Consider the following 18,498-nt stretch of genomic DNA (forward strand, 5'->3'; position numbering starts at 1 on the left):
AATATGCCAAAAATGTTGTTTTTTTCTTCCATCTTCAATATTAAAATGGCTACACAAAAATTCACCAATTTTGATGTCTTTTTTTTAAATGCACGCTGATATGACAGCTGTCACATACAGCCTAACAAAATTGTTTTGAATGAAGTTAAAAACAACTAAGTGCTACTAGAGCCAAAAAAACCCGAGTGAACCTTTTGGCCAACCCAATAAAATAAAATTTCAGATTATAATTTCTTTAATAAAGATATAAAAACATACTTTTTCATTTTGAATTAGCCAACTATTAGCAATTACCTTTGTTATCTCTGAAGAGTGTATACAAGCCACTGAAGAATGGTAATATATGTGAAATACTAAAAAAACTTTTTGCAGAGTACCTAATATATTCTATAGATTTACTTCTGATTATAGGAGGCAATGTTTTGTTATTCCTAAGGAAAAAGAAAAATAGAGATTTTGTGAAAGATAAAACATAGAGCTGGTTGAATTGAAGATAGTTGGGGTCTGTTTCAGTTGACCAGGTTATTTTCTGGTTTTAGATGGAACAAGAGGCTGAGAGGCGCAGACAACCACAAATAAAGCAAGAACCAGAATCAGAGGAAGAGGAAGAAGAAAAGCAAGAAAAAGAAGAAAAACGAGAGGAACCCATGGAAGAGGAAGAAGAGCCAGAGCAAAAGCCCTGTCTCAAACCAACTCTGAGGCCCATCAGTTCTGCCCCATCTGTTTCCTCTGCCAGTGGCAATGCAACTCCCAACACTCCTGGAGATGAGTCTCCCTGTGGTATTATTATTCCTCATGAAAATTCACCAGATCAACAACAACCTGAGGAGCATAGGCCAAAAATAGGACTAAGTCTTAAACTGGGTATGTTAGCATTTCCTTCCTTCCTTTTTTCCTCCTTTCCCCCTCTACTCGCCACAACTACATAAATTTTGCCTTAAGGAAAAAATAAGTATGTACTGCTTGGTAGGTAGTTAGAAAACTGGTTAAAAAAAAAATGCCTTTCTAGCTCATGATAGTTTTCATAGTTCTACTAGTGCTCCTGTATCTGCAGCTGCCTTGAGTTCTGAGAAGTGAAAAGTTAAATTTTCTAGCGCTTGTGAGTAGTGAGTTATTTTTTACAGCTGGGATCTTTCTCTGAGAATTGTGGAGGTATATTTACACTGCTTTTTAGGCATGGTGGGTTGTAAAATGTAACATTTGAAAATTAAGTCATTGTGCTAATACAGTGTTTTTACTATAGGTGCTTCCAATAGTCCTGGTCAGCCTAATTCTGTGAAGAGAAAGAAACTCCCTGTAGATAGTGTCTTTAACAAATTTGAGGATGAAGACAGTGATGATGTACCCCGAAAAAGGAAACTGGTTCCCTTGGATTATGGTGAAGATGATAAAAATGCTGCCAAAGGCACTGTGAACACTGAAGAAAAGCGCAAACACATTAAGAGTCTCATTGAAAAAATCCCTACAGCCAAACCTGAGCTCTTTGCTTATCCCCTGGATTGGTCTATTGTGGATTCTGTGAGTAGCAAATTGTATTTCATTATTTTATTGCAAGTTTTTGGTTTTGACTATAGCACACAAACTCAGTTCATTCCGTTTATGACAAATAGGGGTGATAAGGTGGCTAGAATCTTGACATGGTCAATAATAATAGATTATTGTGGAAATTCTTAGTGGTACCTGAGGTCTTCATAAATTAGAAGCAAATAATTTTGTCTCGATACACATCTGTCTTAGTTCAACTTGTTAATGATCATACTGTATTTTAGCCTTAAGAAAAATTATGAAGTTATATAGGTTTTTTAAGTAAATGTAATAAAAAGGTCTTCAATTTAGTAACCATGCTTTATTTTATAGATATTGATGGAACGACGAATTAGACCATGGATTAATAAAAAAATCATAGAATACATAGGTGAAGAAGAAGCTACGTTAGTTGATTTTGTTTGTTCTAAGGTTAGTCTTTTACTCTTTCCCCAACATTTGTCATATACTTCAAAATGTTAGAGACTTTCTAAATTGAAAATTTTTACAGGGCCAAGTCAGTGATAATTTAGTTTTAATTACAAGAGTCATGGCTACTTAAGTGAAACCCCTCTATACTATTTCAGACCCCACGCTGCATGCTTTCATTTCAGAGGGTCAGAGAGGACAGAATTGCTGGCTGCTGCCAATTTTGCTCTCTCCCTGCCCCTGAGAATGCCTTGCCACCCCCTTCTTATCTTAATGGTTAGAATGTTGCTGAAGTACAGTTGAGGTTTTGTGGAGACAGCCAATAGCTTGTCTCAATTCTTTGTCAGTCATCCATCCTTTGGAAAAGAAAGTAGTGCCCTTCATAGCATAATAGTGGTGTTAACTGACTGATTACTGTGTGCCAGGCTTCTTTCCTGGGAGGTACGGTGTTAAGCATTTTACAAAACTTCATCTTCTTCAAACCTCCCAACAACCTTAGGAAGTGGAAGTTACTAACGGTATCCCCATTCAATACATGAAGAAATTGAAGCTTAGGGAGAGATCATGTCTTGACCATGGTTACATGATAAGTAGCCTGTAGAACTCATGCTCTTAATCACCAAGGTATACCACATCCTTTCATTGTCCCCTGAAGGCAAAGTATTTCTATAAAGGAATAGCTAATTGCATTTTAAGGAAATGGTATTTTTCTAACAGTACTGCTCTTTTAACATTAAGCATAGCTAATTTAAGTGACCCTTTCCACTTGTCATTACTGTAGCATAAACACTTATAAGTCTGGATTTGAATTAGAAGACAAATAATGTGATGATTAAGATCCCAGGTTTTAGTGTCAGACTTTTATTGAAAAGAGGGAGATTCTGGGAATTAAGAAATTTATAGAAAGATTCTAAAGTCACAAGAAATTCTAATACTAGTTTGAGGGTACCTTAAAAATTTTTTTTTTTTACTGTATTGCTAATGTTTTATTTATTTTCAAAGTGACAGTTATTTTTTTTTCTCTTAGGTTATGGCTCATAGTTCACCTCAGAGCATTTTAGATGATGTTGCCATGGTAAGTTAGAAATTTACTGTTGTTAATATTTTAATTACACAGGGAGATCAGCTCAGTGCTTTGTCACGACCTAGAGGGATGGGATAGGGAGGGTGGGAGGGAGGTTCAAGAGGGAGGGGGTATGGGGATATATGTATACATATAGCTGATTCACTTTGCTGTACAGCAGAAACTAACACAACATTGTAAAGCATTTATACGCCAATAAAGATGTGAAAAAAATTTTTAAGTTAATATCAGTGTGAACAAGCTAACTTCTCTGAATTTGATTGAATTTCTCCCTGTGTTGGTTCCAGAATCTTTATGGGCCTGAATTAAAATTTGAACATGCATTAAGAGGTTAAAGGCGTTCATAGTAGGATATTATTAGACAACAATAGAGTTAGGGTTTTTTTTATCATTCTCTCCCCTCCCCTGTTTTTGGTGTTTGTGTGTATAAGTAGAAATTCTGAATCTATTCATAAATTTAGAGACCATTTATTAAGTGTTTACTGGGTAGAGCAATGTGCTAGAAGCACAGAAAGGTGGAATATCTGCCCTTAAAGAACCAGCAGGGAAACAGGTGTACCAATATTGATACTGTAATATCCTTATTATAATGGGGATATATAAAAATGATCATGGGAGCAGAGGAGATAGAGTAGTTAGGTGTTGAGGGCAGTTAGGGAAACCATCACAGGAATTACCATGTAAACTGAGACTTGAAGATTGTATTACTCTTTTGTCACTTGGGCAGGTGTCTGTTGGGTTGGCAGTAGTTAAACATCAAATCCCAAATTGCATTTAATTTGGATATTAGAGTTAGTGGTTGTGGTTGCATTGATTTTGTGAGAAAAGAAAGGAGAAAGAGAATTGATGATAAAGGTGAGAGAGTGAGTGAATGGACTGTGAACTCCAGTCTAGGAAGAAAAGGAAATAAGGTCAGAACAGAGTTGGTGGTCTGAATGAATCAAGGACTGGTGGTTCCAGTGAAGCTGTGGGAGATGTGTTTGAACGAAATAACTGGAAAGAGAGGTTTAGTTAGAGAGTAGAATGTTTAAGAATACAATTGGTAAATTAATCCAGATGATGGCAAGGTGCAAAGTATGGCCATGGGAGTTTATGGGGCAGAGTTGATGTCATTGTTTAGAATATCAATGAACTTTAAGCTGGGTTATAACACACAGAGATAGAAATTACTGTGTGTTGGGACTGGGATTGGAGAGAAATACAAGAACCAGCTGCCAGAGCACTCACTTAATGTGGATGAAAGACTAGATATTTACTAGACAGCTGCTGTTGGAGTGAACCGGTGGTGTAATGAGATCTCGCGAACCTCAGTGGAGTTATTGTTTACAAGGAGAGAAACAATGAAGATCCAGCAGCTTCCCCTCTTGTGGAGACTAAAGCTTTGAAAGTGAGGAACTTTCTCAGAAGGCCACAGGGGTGTCAGGGTCTTCAGGGGGCGTACCACATTTTCAGGTAAGGTAAGGAGATGAAAAGTCTAATTAAAGAAGTTGGGGATGGTTAGCATAAAGTGGAATAGGGTCTAAAGGGCAGAGTGGGAAAGTAGCAACGGGAAGAAGAGTCAGAGAGGAAGAAGAAACGTCAAGCATGATGTGAGATGATAGGTGACCAGAGAAACTTTCATTTTGAGCTGCAATTAAAGTTGTCAGGGAGTGGCATAGGAGGGTGCCTAACTAAAAGGAGCTCTAAGGTCAAGATGTTATGTGTCCAAGCACTATATGATGTCTAAAGCCAGATGACATTAGTTTTCTGCTGCCTAGCTAGCCTAATGCATCTGTTGTCTAAAATTCCTGAAAAACCGTTTGTGAAAAGTTTGATGCCGTAATGCTGAGCCTCAGATGAGAGGAGAAATGTGAATAGATCCCAGTCCTTAGGGATACAATCTGAACTTCCTTGACCTTCCAGCCTCTTCACAAAGTTATTCTTGGGTGAAGAGAGGGTTTTGTAGTTAGGCCTGAGTTAAGGAATTAAAAAAAAAAATCAGGGAATTCCTGGCAGTCCAGTGGTTAGGACTCTACACTTTCACTGCCAAGGGCCCAGGTTCAATCCCTGGTCGGGGAACTGAGATCCCACAAGCCATACGGCCAAAAAAAATAAAAATCAGTGTTCTGGTTTGTGGCCTTGGCAGAGGTATAATCACTGTTGGTGTAGATGTCATGTGTCACTATTAATCTGTTTTGATCTGTTGAAATAGTTTGATATTTAGAGTATAATTAAACTCTACCGCTTATTCGCTTATATTGTTTTTGATTATTTTCTGGCTCATTGTTGATCAGAGTGGGAGGAAACCAATTGAGCTAGTGTTGTCAGCCAGTTCTGGTAATAGCTCATGGACCCTCTAAATATTTCTTGAATAAATGAGATTGAAATTTTAGCTCCAGTAGTATTTTGCTCTTATTAGAAATCTGACTTTTTCAAACTGTACCTTTCCTCATTTTATGTAAGTTAATGAACTTTGGTGGCATTTTTGTACCTGGGTTCAATTCCTCATTAATTAGTGTTGCAGTGTAGTTCATTTTTTTTTGGCTGCGGGATCTTAGTTCCCTGACCAGGGATTGAATCTGCGCCCTTGGCAGTGAGAACATGGAGTCCTAACCACTGGACCACAAGGGAATTCCCACAGCATAGTTTTTTTTCAACTGTGGGTTAAGTCTGGCTCATAGATATCTTATTTAAGTTCTTTGTCACCACTGAGAAATGTAAGGAAATTTCTCAGGAAAATCCATTTCTGGCTTGTCTTAGGTACTTACTGATTGTACTAATAAGCACTCTTCAAAGCACTTGGTACATATCAACTATTTTAATTCCCACAGTAGAAGACTCCAGAGTCTTGGCAGCATTAGGCCAGATGCCATTATGACTGTGGTACCCTGGAACTCAGTCATTGCTGCCTTCTGTAGAAGGAAGCATGCTATTCCAGTTTACCGCACAGCAGCCCTGGTGTAGAGTGCCACATATGTGTGGGTGATGAGGGCAGGAGTAGTGCAGTGGTGAGGACATGATGCACCTAAACTCATAGGTAGATAGAAAAAATAACTTGATTTGCCAAGGAGAAAAAGACCTTTTATTTATTCAGTAGTCTTGTGTCCCTTGTGATGATAGTGTTCACTTTGTTTACTCTATCTCAGATACTATATTAAAATGCTATACATATATTCTCATTTAATATTTCAGTGTCACTTATGTAATAAGTGCTCAATAAATGTTAAGATTGTGAGGTTCTTGGGGAGGGGTAAATGAGATACTCTGTATTAAGTATTATGTAGTTATATAACCAGTTTTGTCTAAATTACTATGTTCTTTATAACAAACATTTGCTTTCCTCAGGAAGTAGTTTTTCAAGACATGTATAAATAAATGCTTGTTGGTAGATAAAAGCCTTTTTTATTCCAGTCACCTTGTTGGGAGATGCTTATGATTGCTTCTCTTACGTGTGTAACTGTTTTTTGTCTTCTTCCTTTTCTAGGTACTTGATGAAGAAGCAGAAGTTTTTATAGTCAAGATGTGGAGATTATTGATATATGAAACAGAAGCCAAGAAAATTGGTCTTGTGAAGTAAAATTCTTTTTACATTTAGAGTTCCATTTCAGATTTCTTCTTTCCCACCCTTCAAAGGACTTTAAATTTTTTTTTTGTCTTCAAAGACGTTTGTGAGATCTGTAATTTTTTTTTAATGTAGAAAATGTGAATTTTTTTGTCCTCTAATTTGTTAATGCCATGTGTACTCCCTTGGTTGTAAAGACATCTGAATCCTACCATGGTTCTCTTTATACTCACCAGGTACAAATTACTGGTATGTTTTATAAGCCGCAGCTACTGTACACAGCCTGATATAATTTTGTTCTGCTGATTTGTTCCTTGTAAATATTAAAATGACTCCCCAATTCTTTTGCAGAATTGCACTTAATATTGAACTGTACTGTATAGGCACCAACATGAACGATTTTAAATTGAAAGAATACCAGTCATACCTATTACCCTTACCCCCTTGATCACAAATGGCAGGCCCTCATGATGGCATGGAATTTAAAATTAGAGTGCGAAAAGTAGCAGACAATCCATTCCTACTGTATCTCTGTATGAATGTGTTTGTGTGAATGTATGTATAAAAGTCTTACTTTTCCCTGATTTGCTTTGGAAGTTTCCCTGAAACATTTCCTAATTGAAGACTAGAATTGTAAAGGAAACATGGTATTGTGCCAACCCAAATGTCTGGGATAATTAGGTTATTAGTCTCCCGGAGTATGGTATTCTCCTGTGGCAAGCAACAGTCTGTTGAACGGAATGGGTTTTTCTGTTGAAAGCTGGCTGCGTCAGCCTCTCTTTTAAGGGAGAGTGAGTCACAGTGGTTTTCCCCCCTGATTTCATTGTTCAGGTATGAGGCAGATCCTTAGATTCTGGAGAGCTTTATTTAATGCATTTTTTGCACTAATTGGTCCTTGGTTTAATTTTGTACCCCTTTGTTTAAAAAAAAAAAAGCTTAAGTGAAAAAAATCTTTTTTAAAAATAAGCAAAAGATAAAATTAGGCAATTTTACAGACTAGGAATGTTTGGCAAAATACAATAGGAATTTAGCATGGCAATTTACGAAGTTTACATCTTATTTCTGAGGATAAAGTAAATCGTTTAAAGCAGTTACCACTAGTTTTTTGTTTTGTAAAGGGTTTCTATCTTGTGTGTGTATATGCAGGCACACACCTTGTTTACCTCTGCTCATCAGAGTTTAAAAACATACTGATGGTGTTCTTAGAGACATACATGGGGCTTTCTTTACTGTAGATCAGAAATTCACCAGGGAGGAAAATTGCCTGAAAATGTAACAAGTTTTAAATAGTTCTTAACAGAAATTAGGTGCAGCTATTCCTGTGTCTGAGTATTTATTTTTAAAAAAGATTGGGCAGGGGAGGGGGTGTTAAAAAAAGCATAAAAAGCATAACTGAGTTTGAGTTACTAGATTTTTTTTAATCTTAAGAGGACATTTGAAAACACTGTTCTTAACATTGGACCATGACATGGTTCCATTATGTAAATATTTCAAATATTAAAAATGTATATATTTGATCTTGGGGACTCATTCTTTCAGAGTCTTGTTAAATAAATGGCATCATGTTGTAATTATGCGGTGCATACTAGAAACTAAACTTGAAAATATGGGCTGAATTTTTGACGGACTCGATTTTTGAGTATTAGTTACTAAAGGTCAGAGAGGCCGTTTGCCTTATTTGGGATTAATCTAGACATCTGTGGAGATATTCCCTCCTTTAGTGTTATAATATTTTAAATTGTGGTTTCTGAAGGGAAAATTTTAGAAACATGCTCCTTGCCATTTACAAATTCTTTTACTAGCCTTTTCTCAGATTGACCCCCAGCATAACTCCCTGTTCAAGCAGTTTATTATGGCTCTCTATCTTCTCTTACCATATTATTGCTTCTAAGGCATCATATTAGGTTGTTTTTATTTAGCCAGCATTAGCATGGAAGTTTATTCAGGTAGATTTAATTTTCCTTGCTTTGGTCTCTTCTGCTCTTTCAATTACATTTACCTTAAAAGGGCCCTTGTGTGAAACCCTTGGGGGCACATACCATATACTGCGTAACACTTCCAGTGAGATTTGTGTCAGGATCCCAAATTTATACATTAACATTTCTGCAGCAAAACAGGAATGATCACAGTCAGTGGGTTAAAGACCACTACATTAATAGCTTAATGTCAGTTCAAGTCAGGTTTTGCCACAAAGGTTAAACTTCAGGGTTTTCAGAGTTCTTATTTTTCAGGTTTGTATATAAAGAACTGGACATGTATAAGCTGGCATATTGTAGTGTCAGGAAGAATATACATAAGAAAATTTTTACTAAATTGCTTGAACTTTCTGGGTTGTCTTTACCATTTGTCCATAGGTTTATTTCAACTTGGAAACCTTAGTTAATCCATATTGCCCATTCAGGTTGTTACAAAATTAGATGAAAGTCTTCACAACCATTCTTGATGTGGCAGTTAGGAAACCAATGTGCTTTTTCCTCATTTGACCCTGTAAATAAAATAATTTTAAATGTGTATATCTGTGTACAGGAAGAAAGTGGTTTTTCTCAAACTTTAACATGCAGCTGAATCACCTGGGGGATCTTGTTAAAATGCAGGCTTAGGGCTAGAGTGGGCCTGGGAGTTTGCCTTTCTCAACAGCTACCACATGTTGCCAGTGCTAAGTGATCCAAGGACTACTTTGATTAGCAGTTTAAAGTGTCTACTCAGTACTAGTGTTTTATCCTAATAGACTGCACTAATGCAGCTTAATTTTCTTTTTAAGTTCATTTTAAGGAGAAAAACATTTTTTGAGGCAAATAAAGAGGTAGGTATTATTTATGTTTATGAACATAAAGTAGTCTTCCAAAAAGGTTGCCTGAGAACAACTCCAATATTCTAGGCTTTATTCCCAGCGAGCCCCAGCACATTTTCTCCTGAGAGAAATTTATGTTGTTACTCACTCTGAATCTTACCATTGCACTTCCTGATATGTAATAGTAGAGGCCGATGATTATTTTGTGGAGAGTGCAGTTTCAGGTACTAATCAGGCATGGATACTAGATATGGTGGACAAACTGAGAAAACAGTGAGCTCAGGAGTCAAATTGGACTAAACATTATTAACATTTTTTTCTCCTTTAATATGAAGAAAAAATTTTAATGCAAATAAATGTAAGCAGGTATACAATGTGTATATGAGGCTTATTTACCCAGCTCTTTCAAATAAGTTCTATGAATATTTCCACTTTCTACCCAAAAACTGCTGAAAGGTTTTATGTCAAAGTGGTTACACATTTTTCCAAGTCATATTTCAGCCTTCTATTAATATGAAATTGAGAAATTGTTTTGCTTAGCAAAAGATGGTGAAATTGATTTGTGAATACCAGTAGCTAAAGTAAGGTATTAGAAGGAATCCCAAACAGGCAAAGAAATAGGCAGTCTAAGTGTCAGGAAGAAAACTAGGGAAATTCACATGTGTATATTTTAAACCCAGGAATTATTACTATTAAATTCATACTATAGACCAAGGTGAGCTTATAATTTTTGATAAACTGGTAGATTTTTCGAAATGTGATTGTTAAATTATTGAAATATTTGTTTATTTGCATTTGAATGCTTAATTTTCATCTTTATTTAAAAGATTCTTTGCCTTTCATTTTATTACTTGACTCATACGAAGGCTAAATTAGGAATGGCAATCTGAAATGCCCAGGAAGAAAAGATAATTTCTATAAACAAAAATGAATAAAAATTTTTTTCAAGCCACGTTGTTTGAATTAAATGACGCTGTAAGTCTGCCTACTCTGCCACATCATGTATTAGTTGGATAGATGACTTTTGGATTCTCTTGCACAGAGTGGTAGCTGAAATATTAAGCCAGGTAACCCTTTCGTCTTTTTGTGTATGACTTATATTTGCCATTGAAGCACAATTAACATGTGCCATTCATGTTTTAAGCTAGATGGAGTGATAGACATAAATACGACAAGATCTCTCTAGTAGCTGACAGTCTAGTGGTGGAGAAAAAAATAATGCGAGGATCACTAATAGATATACAATGTACTATATGAACTGTCAAACTTGATGAGCTAACTTCAAGGTTGAGAGGAAAGGGATAGATAGTAGGAAGCTTCTCAGCAGAGGTAGTAATATGTAGAGGGGACCTTAGAGATCACATAGTCTCTCTCTTTTTTGGCTGCACTGCACGGCATGCCGGATCTTAGCTTGCACCCTCACCAGTGAAAGCGTGGAGTCCTACCTAACCACTGGACCGCCAGGAAATTCCCGAGATCACATAGTCTTAAGTACTCACTGCAACACTGCTACAATGTTCCTTATGTTGGATATCTAGAGGCCTGCATATTGGATTCTATCTAATTCATGGTCTAGATCTGCACTATCAAGTTTTTTAATTCATTAAAATTAAATAAAATTTAAAACTCAGTTCTTCAGTTACACTAGCCATATTTCAAGTGTTCAGAAGTGATGTGTGACTAAATTGAATTTAAAAATCCAGTTTTTTGTTTGCAATATTCATATTTCTAGTGCTCAATAGCCAAATTTAGCTAATGGTTACCAATATTGGGTAGACATTGCAGATTAAAGAACATTATTTTGACTAAAAGTTACATTGGATAGATATGGTCTAGATGCTAATAGCCACCTAAGGGCAGAGGAAAGTGCTTGTTAATAAAATTCCCTCAGGAAGCATTTTTAGCAAATCTTTGTTGAGGCAAAACGTATTGTGAATTTAAAAATAGTTCTAAACAATTTTTCCTGTTTTTTTTTCCTCATAACAAAAGGAAAAACTAGAGAACACTTCACATTGTAGAATCTAGAAACTATGAAGGTTCATTTTTTTCCCCTGTCAATTAAAAGATAATGGCAAATATACCCAGGTGAAGAGATTTGGCTAATTGTTACAGCAGGTGGAAAAGCTAGATATTAAAGTTTCATTTTGAGTATATTCTTGAGACAAATTTTATTTTAAAGGGAGCCCAGGTTCTTTGTTAAGAAGGAAATTAGATTTAATAATATATTGACAGTCATACAGAACTTAAGACTAAAAATGCAAGATGAGTAAGCTAAAGCCAGCCCTTCGTCTTGAGCTGTTCCAAATCTGAGCCAGATCCTTGCAAAGAATGAAAACGATGTGAGAGCTAGTAAGATAGAATATGGCCAAGCACCTAGTCTTGATGACAGTATTATTTTTCATTTTTCAATTCTACTTTACTCCCATAGCAAACAGAGCAATGATGTGTAAATAAAGGTAAACTACTTTTATGTGGGAAGTGTTAATCAATTGGATTGCCTTGCTGAATCTATGGTGTAAAGAACTGGCCTTGAATCCTGACTTTATTTTCTTGTGACCAGTGACTGCTCTAGCCTCTCTAGAGGCTTGAACAGCCCCTCTGCCCAAGTAGCTCTAACAGGTCCGGCACTGGATTTCCCGTCTGCTTCATCTTTCACTGCTTACTATTGATTTTTGCCACCATTTTTTTCTTTTTTTTTTTTTTGGTCATTTGTTTCTCCATTCCTGCTCCCAAGTTCCAGACACTTCTGGGGAAAATATAAATGCACCACTGCAGATAGTCTGGACCCTCTACTATTTTTCTCATTCTTTTACTGAACTTCACTTCTTAACCACAAACACTGCAGCTTTTATAGTTCTTAAACTTCCAGTGCTGGGACTTCCATGGTGGTCCAATGGTTAAGACTCTGCACTTCCACTTCAAGGGAAACAGATGGTTTCAATCCGTGGTCGGGGGACTAAGATCCTGCATGCTGTGCGGCACGGCAAAAAAAAAAACCTTCCAGTGCTATCTTAGGTAGGTATGAATGAGTAAAAGTCATTTGATTTTCCCTCTTACTTAGCAAATAACTCTCAAGGTTAACAAAAGCTTAACTTTAAAAAAGTCATTTAGGGCTTCCCTGGTGGCGCAGTGGTTGAGAATCTGCCTGCCAATGCAGGGGACACAGGTTCGAGCCCTGGTCTGGGAAGATCCCACATGCCGCGGAGCAACTAGGCCCGTGAGCCACAATTACTGAGCCTGCGCATCTGGAGCTTATGCTCAGCAACGAGAGGCCGCGATAATGAGAGGCCCGCGCACCACGATGAAGAGTGGCCCCCACTTGCCGCAACTAGAGGAAGCCCTCGCACAGAAACGAAGACCCAACACAGCCATAAATAAATAAATAAATAAAAAAGATGCTTTAAAAAAAAGTCATTTAGGCACATTCTCTCCAGTTTATAGCTCTCCAGTTTATGATGACATGCATCTTGAACCTTTGCTTTCTATAATTACGGATGGGTACTCCTATCCAGAAGACCTCCCCCACTCCTGTTTCTGGTTTCTAACTACAGTTTGCAGTTTCTTGAGCCTTGCTCTGGAGTTTCCGTTATCTTCTTTCTTCCTTCAGGCTGGAATAAGTTTTTAAAGAAAACAGAAACTTAACCTTAGGTCCTCTCGTTTTCACTACAGTAGAGATTCCACAAATAGTAGCTTATAGTTAATATGTACTCTCCAAATTTTTTTTTTTTAACATCTTCGTTGGAGTATAATTGCTTTACAATGGTGTGTTAGTTTCTGTTTTATAACAAAGTGAATCAGTTATACATATACATATGTCCCCACATCTCTTCCCTCTTGCATCTCCCTGCCTCCCACCCTCCCTATCCCACCCCTCTAGGTGGTCACAAAGCACCGAGCTGATCTCCCTGTGTCATGCGGCTGCTTCCCACTAGTTATTTATTTTACATTTGGTAGTGTATATGTCCATGCCACTCTCTCACTTTATCCCAGCTTACCCTTCCCCCTCCCCGTATCCTCAAGTCCTTCTCTAGTAGGTCTGCATCTTTACCATCTTGCCCCTAGGTTCTTCTGACTTTTTTTTTTTTTTTAGATTCCATATATATGTGTTAGCATACGGTATTTGCTTTTCTCTTTCTGACTTCACTCTGTGTGACAGTCTCTATGTCCATCCACCTCACTACAGATAACTCAGTTTCGTTCCTTCTTATGGCTGAGTAATATTCCATTGTATATATGTGCCACATCTTCTTTATCCATTCATCTGTTGATGGACACTTAGGTTGCTTCCATGTCCTGGCCATTGTAAACAGGGCTGCAGTGAACATTGTGGTACATGACTCTTTTTGAATTATGGTTTTCTCAGGGTATATGCCCAGTAGTGGGATTGCTGGGTCGTATGGTAGTTCTATTTTTAGTTTTTTAAGGAACCTCCATACTGTTCTCCATAGTGGCTGTATCAATTTACATTCCCACCAACAGTGGAAGAGGGTTCCCTTTTCTCCACACCCTCTCCAGCATTTATTGTTTGTAGATTTCTTGATGATGGCCATTCTGACCGGTGTGAGATGATATCTCATTGTAGTTTTGATTTGCATTTCTCTAATGATTAATGATGTTGAGCATTCTTTCATGTGTTGGCAATCTGTATATCTTATTTGGAGAAATGTCTATTTAGGTCCTCTGCCCATTTTTGGATTGGGGTGTTTGTTTTTTTGATATTGAGCTGCATGAGTTGCTTGTATGTTTTGGAGATTAATCCTTTGTCAGTTGCTTCATTTGCAAATATTTTCTCCCATTCTGAGGGTTGTCTTTTCATCTTGTTTATAGTTTCCTTTGCTGTGCAAAAGCTTTTAAGTTTCATTAGGTCCCATTTGTTTGTTTTTATTTCCATTTCTCTAGGAGGTGAGTCAAAAAGGATCTTGCTTCCAAATTTCTTAAGTCTCAGTCAGTAGTCTGTATCTCTACATTCCACTGGTGACTGGTGATAGCTTAAATGAGACTCTGGCTTTTTAAGAAGCTACACCCTAGTTTACCTCTTAGCACTATGGATGTTTGCTCTCTATTTGGGACTCTTCTTCGTTGGTGTCTAGGATGTCACTTTAGCCTTGTTCCTCTAGTCTGTGTCTTTTTTTTTTTTTTTACAAGATGGGACATATATTATAAAATACAGGAATTCAAAAGAGGCATACACTACATCCAAACAATCAGAGGAGGCTGCTTACCTCTCCTTAATTGTTATTACAGAGATTTGCTTACTTAACGTTTACATACTTAACACTTAAACTATATTAGCTGCTTGACTTTTTCTCTTAACAAATCTGATGAATTATTAATAAAGTCCCATTTATTCCAAAATCCAAGGAAACTTCAAACTCATTCATGAGATACTTATTAAAATAACACATTTAGGGGGAAAAAAATCTATACAATTGTATACATTACTGAAAACTGTATACCATCATACAAAAAAGGATTTTATTTTGGGAAATCGATTCCTAATTTATGGCAAGTTTTACTTTCAGAAATAAAACCACAAAACAACAATCTAATTCAGTCTTAAAGTCTGCATGCTGAAGAAGGAATGTTCTTATTCTTTGTAGGAGCTCCTTTACACTGTCAGGTACCAGGGCTCTGCCTTTTGGTGTGATTTCAGCCACCAAGTCGTCAACAGTAACGTGTTCTAGTCCTTTTTCTTTAATTACTTCTTTGCAGTGTGACTTCAACTGATCCTTCCAGCCACATTCAATTAATTTAGCTCTCAGCAACTCTTTGAGGCATTCTCTTTCTCCAGTTTCTATCAACTTTTGGTTAATTGCTGCTCTCATCTGCGCATCTTTGTTCATCTTGCTAACCACACTCTTTTCGGCTGTCCGGACCTAGACCCTCAGTAGCTCGGGCACCTAAGCACACAGAAAGCTAGCATACGCATTTCCGGGGCGGGCTCTAGTCTGTGTCTTTTTACTGGTTCTTCCTCAGTGCTTTCTGGGTTTCCATATTCCTAAAAAGGTGAAGAAATACAGAAAACTGGAGGAAAATGTATCTTTAGTCCAGTAATTCAGCCACTGGTTGCTTTTTTAATCACTTTTATTTCCTTTTTGCAGGAATGTGTTTTGACATATGCATTAATGTTATGTCTTATTTTTTAATTAACAGGATTAGAATGTTTCTGTTACACATAGTCTTCATAAACAATTTTAATGATATTAGGTGAAGTGGGTGAACCGTACTTTATTGTAGGACATTTAGCATTCCAATTTTTGCTATTAATAATACTCCATGAACATCTTTGCACAAAATTTTTGTATTGAGATTGTTTCTAAGAATAGTTTACCTGAATTTTAACACTTTCTACTTACATCCCAGATTGCATTCAAAGAGATTGAACTAGTTCACAAATGGATGGGTTTTAGCCTATGCTTGTTTGACAAATGTATTGAACTGTTTTATGTGCTAGGCATTGTTCTCAGCACTTGCAATATATGTAAACAAACGGGCAAAAATTCCTACCCTTGTGAAGTTTGAGGACGGAAGAGAGAACTTCAAAAAAATTTTTTTTTGTGGGGTGTCAACCTTTTTATTTCCCCAACATTCTCTGTTAATGGAAAAACTTGCTACTGCTACTTCTGTTCTTAAATATAAAGTGTGTAAAACCTATTTAAAACCGTTCATGTACTGGAGGGGGGCAGGGAGGAGAGAGGGCTCTAGGAATATGAAGGGTTATCTTGGGGGAAGAATTTAAGAGAAATAAAAAAATCTCATTTGGCCAGATGCCATGTTATTGATTTCAGTTTTCTGATTACCTGTGAATTTGAACATTTCTCTATTGTTCACCTTTGGTTTTACATGATAGTATTCATGTTAACTTTTAGCTTTCAGATGAATGTATGTGTGTGGTATGCTACTTAGGGAGTTATTGGTACTGTTTTTACAGCCATTTGAATGGAAAGCTGGAAGATGCAAAAATCAAACGACCATAGAGCAACTCACTGTGTACCAGATACTATGTTAGGTTTTGGGATTACAAAAATAACACAATTTATGCTCTCTGAAAGCTTACCATCTAGGAACTGGTTCTTACACTTGGAGCGGAAGAATCCCAGACGATGTTTGTTTAAAATGCAGTTTCTCAGGTTCTCCTCACCCACCAAAGATTTTGATTCATTGGGTAGGGGATGGGGGCACAGGTAGTTACAATTTAAGTTAGCTTCCTTTTGATTGTGGTGCCGCTGATTCGCACTGAGAAACACTGTACAAATAGGACTATAGAGAAATGAAAGAAACGTTAGATTTAAGATGCCAGCACTTGTAGGCCGGGAGAAGCACACACTGGGTACAGTTTACGTAGAAATTTTGATCCTCAGCCCAAGAGCAGTAGATCTCTGACAACCTCATACCGGTGCTGGCACCATCAGGGGTCAGGGAGGTGCCGAGCGGGGAGCGGGGTGTCCCTCCGGGTCGGAAGGCCAACGGAAGCGCAGGACCTCCTCCTCAGTCCCCACTCACCACCGGAAGATCCACCCCCTTCCTCTGGGCCACGCCCCTCCGTCATTGGCCCCGCCCCTCGGAGGCCGGTCACCAACGACGCCAGGGCCGGAAGTGACGACACCGGTGAAGCCTTTTGGGCGGGGCCTGGGCCGGGCAGCTCCAAAGGCCGCGATTTCACATCGGAAACAAAACAGCGGCTGCTCGGGAAGGAACCTCAGCTGCTAGAGGCCGGTGGTGGCGGCGAGGGAAGGGTAGGTGCCCGATGGGGAGCTGGGGAGAGAGAAACACACCCCTCATCTGGTGCCGACACGGGTGGCTGCGGGCAGGGCCGGGCCCTTTGTCGTTGTCTGGGCCGCGGAGCCGGTGTCCTCGAGAATGGGGAGCGGGGTGCGGTCGGGCGGGCACCGGGGAACCCCGTGTGGAGAACGAGTAGGGGCGGCCCGTTTCTCGGGCTCCGGGCGCGGCGCGCGATCAGGTTGAAGAGAGGTTCCCGTTCTCAGCCTTGGTCCGGAAGTGCTGGTTTCCCGAAGACATCGCAGGGCGCAGGTGCCTTGGGCGGGGATTGACCGTCTTGCTTGGAGTGGAGCAGGAGAAAGAGGAAGCGCCTGGCGCTGGGTCTGGTTGAGCAACTGTTGAAACTCTGCGCCTCATGCCCTGAATGTGTCCTTGTCCAGGGGAAGCGAGTGGCACTCAGGGCTAAGTTCCTTCTGTCTCAGTTCGGGGCGGAATACAACAGGGTCTGCCTGATCGGGACTGTCACGAGGCATCTATGTCCAGTGCTTTGCATGTATTTTAGATACTTGACGTTTTCATCCCGCTCAAATTCCTTTCAAATAAATATCTGCTTCTCTTGTAGGAAAGTAACTTAATAATTTTAAAAGCATTGCTTGCCTACTTTGGACAAGATGAATAAAGTGTTCAAGGTTTACTATGGAAGATACGAATAGTATGCAAATTATGGCAGAGTACATTGTAAAAGTCATAGTATTCTCTGAAGTTTGAGGCAGGTAGAGATTACATCTGGTTAAGGGCATCTTGTTATCTTTTACAATGGAAAGGTTTTCACCCTCGGAGTTGAATTGAGGAGGGCATTATATCAGAGGGTGTACTAGGAAGAGGGGCCCTCTGGATCCTAAGGGTCCAGTGACCCAGTGTGCACATTCAATAACTGTTATGAAGGAGGATAAAAACAGGAAAGTAGATTGGAGCATTTTGCATTTGGTTGATTTCAGTCACCTGCAAAAGCCAATTTCAGTTCTCCTTAACTCATTTGCAAGGTTCAGCCAACTTAAACCCCCTCCCACCTCCATTTAATAACAAGCCCTTAATAATGAAAAGGAGCCTATTTATTGAGTGGATGGATTCCCTCACCTCTACCCGCCTTCCCCAAAGTAAAGTAGATGATAGAAGCGGCATCGATCATCAGCTTTTCCATTCGTCTACTCCTCGTCCTTGGGTAGATCGTTACCACAATTCTGGGCATACTTTCCTCTGAATGGATATGATCTAGTGCCGAGTTTTAAGTTAATGGCTGCCCCTAGTCCTAGACTGCTGCGTGAATTTCCATTTGGGGAGAACTGGAGGATTGGAGTTGGTCTCTGAGAATCATTCTAGCAGGAAAGATATAACATTTGTCAGCAAGGC

At 38.5% G+C, this 18,498-nt stretch overlaps 3 protein-coding genes across 10 annotated transcripts in view; 2 read left to right on the forward strand and 1 right to left on the reverse strand.

The window, feature by feature from the left end:
• RBM25 (RNA binding motif protein 25) overlaps positions 1-9,091 on the forward strand; it is a 53,162-nt gene extending 44,071 nt beyond the window's left edge. For all 4 annotated transcript variants that reach the window (XM_036841518.1, XM_036841520.1, XM_036841521.1 and 1 more), the window contains 5 exons: positions 540-864; positions 1,244-1,518; positions 1,858-1,956; positions 2,981-3,028; positions 6,501-9,091. In XM_036841518.1, the coding sequence (XP_036697413.1) occupies positions 540-864; positions 1,244-1,518; positions 1,858-1,956; positions 2,981-3,028; positions 6,501-6,593 (840 nt within the window). In that variant the 3' untranslated portion in view covers positions 6,594-9,091. The remainder of the gene's footprint in view (positions 1-539; positions 865-1,243; positions 1,519-1,857; positions 1,957-2,980; positions 3,029-6,500) is intronic.
• A 5,158-nt stretch (positions 9,092-14,249) lies between these two features.
• Positions 14,250-16,809, reverse strand: LOC118890070 (transcription and mRNA export factor ENY2-like). The gene is made up of 3 exons (XM_036842362.1): positions 16,764-16,809; positions 16,427-16,629; positions 14,250-15,367 (listed from the first exon to the last, which is right to left on the reverse strand). The coding sequence occupies exon 3, from the start codon at positions 15,210-15,212 to the stop codon at positions 14,865-14,867; it is 348 nt and encodes a 115-aa protein (XP_036698257.1). The 5' UTR covers positions 15,213-15,367; positions 16,427-16,629; positions 16,764-16,809; the 3' UTR covers positions 14,250-14,864.
• A 163-nt stretch (positions 16,810-16,972) lies between these two features.
• The window catches only part of PSEN1 (presenilin 1), an 87,736-nt gene continuing 86,210 nt past the window's right edge, over positions 16,973-18,498 (forward strand). For 2 of the 5 annotated variants that reach the window (XM_036842358.1, XM_036842359.1), the window contains exon 1: positions 17,009-17,105. The gene's annotated coding sequence lies outside the window, so the exon portion shown is untranslated. Of the gene's footprint in view, positions 17,106-18,498 lie in introns of all 5 variants that reach the window. The other 3 variants (XM_036842360.1, XM_036842361.1, XM_036842357.1) reach the window with 3 other exon arrangements.

Source organism: Balaenoptera musculus, chromosome 2, assembly GCF_009873245.2.
Source record: "Balaenoptera musculus isolate JJ_BM4_2016_0621 chromosome 2, mBalMus1.pri.v3, whole genome shotgun sequence".
NCBI classification, from domain to species: Eukaryota; Metazoa; Chordata; class Mammalia; order Artiodactyla; family Balaenopteridae; genus Balaenoptera; species Balaenoptera musculus.

What these genes read in the sequence shown, in the direction of transcription:
- LOC118890070 (XM_036842362.1), bottom strand. Translation starts at nt 15,212, where the DNA reads ATGAACAAAGATGCGCAGATGAGAGCAGCAATTAACCAAAAGTTGATA.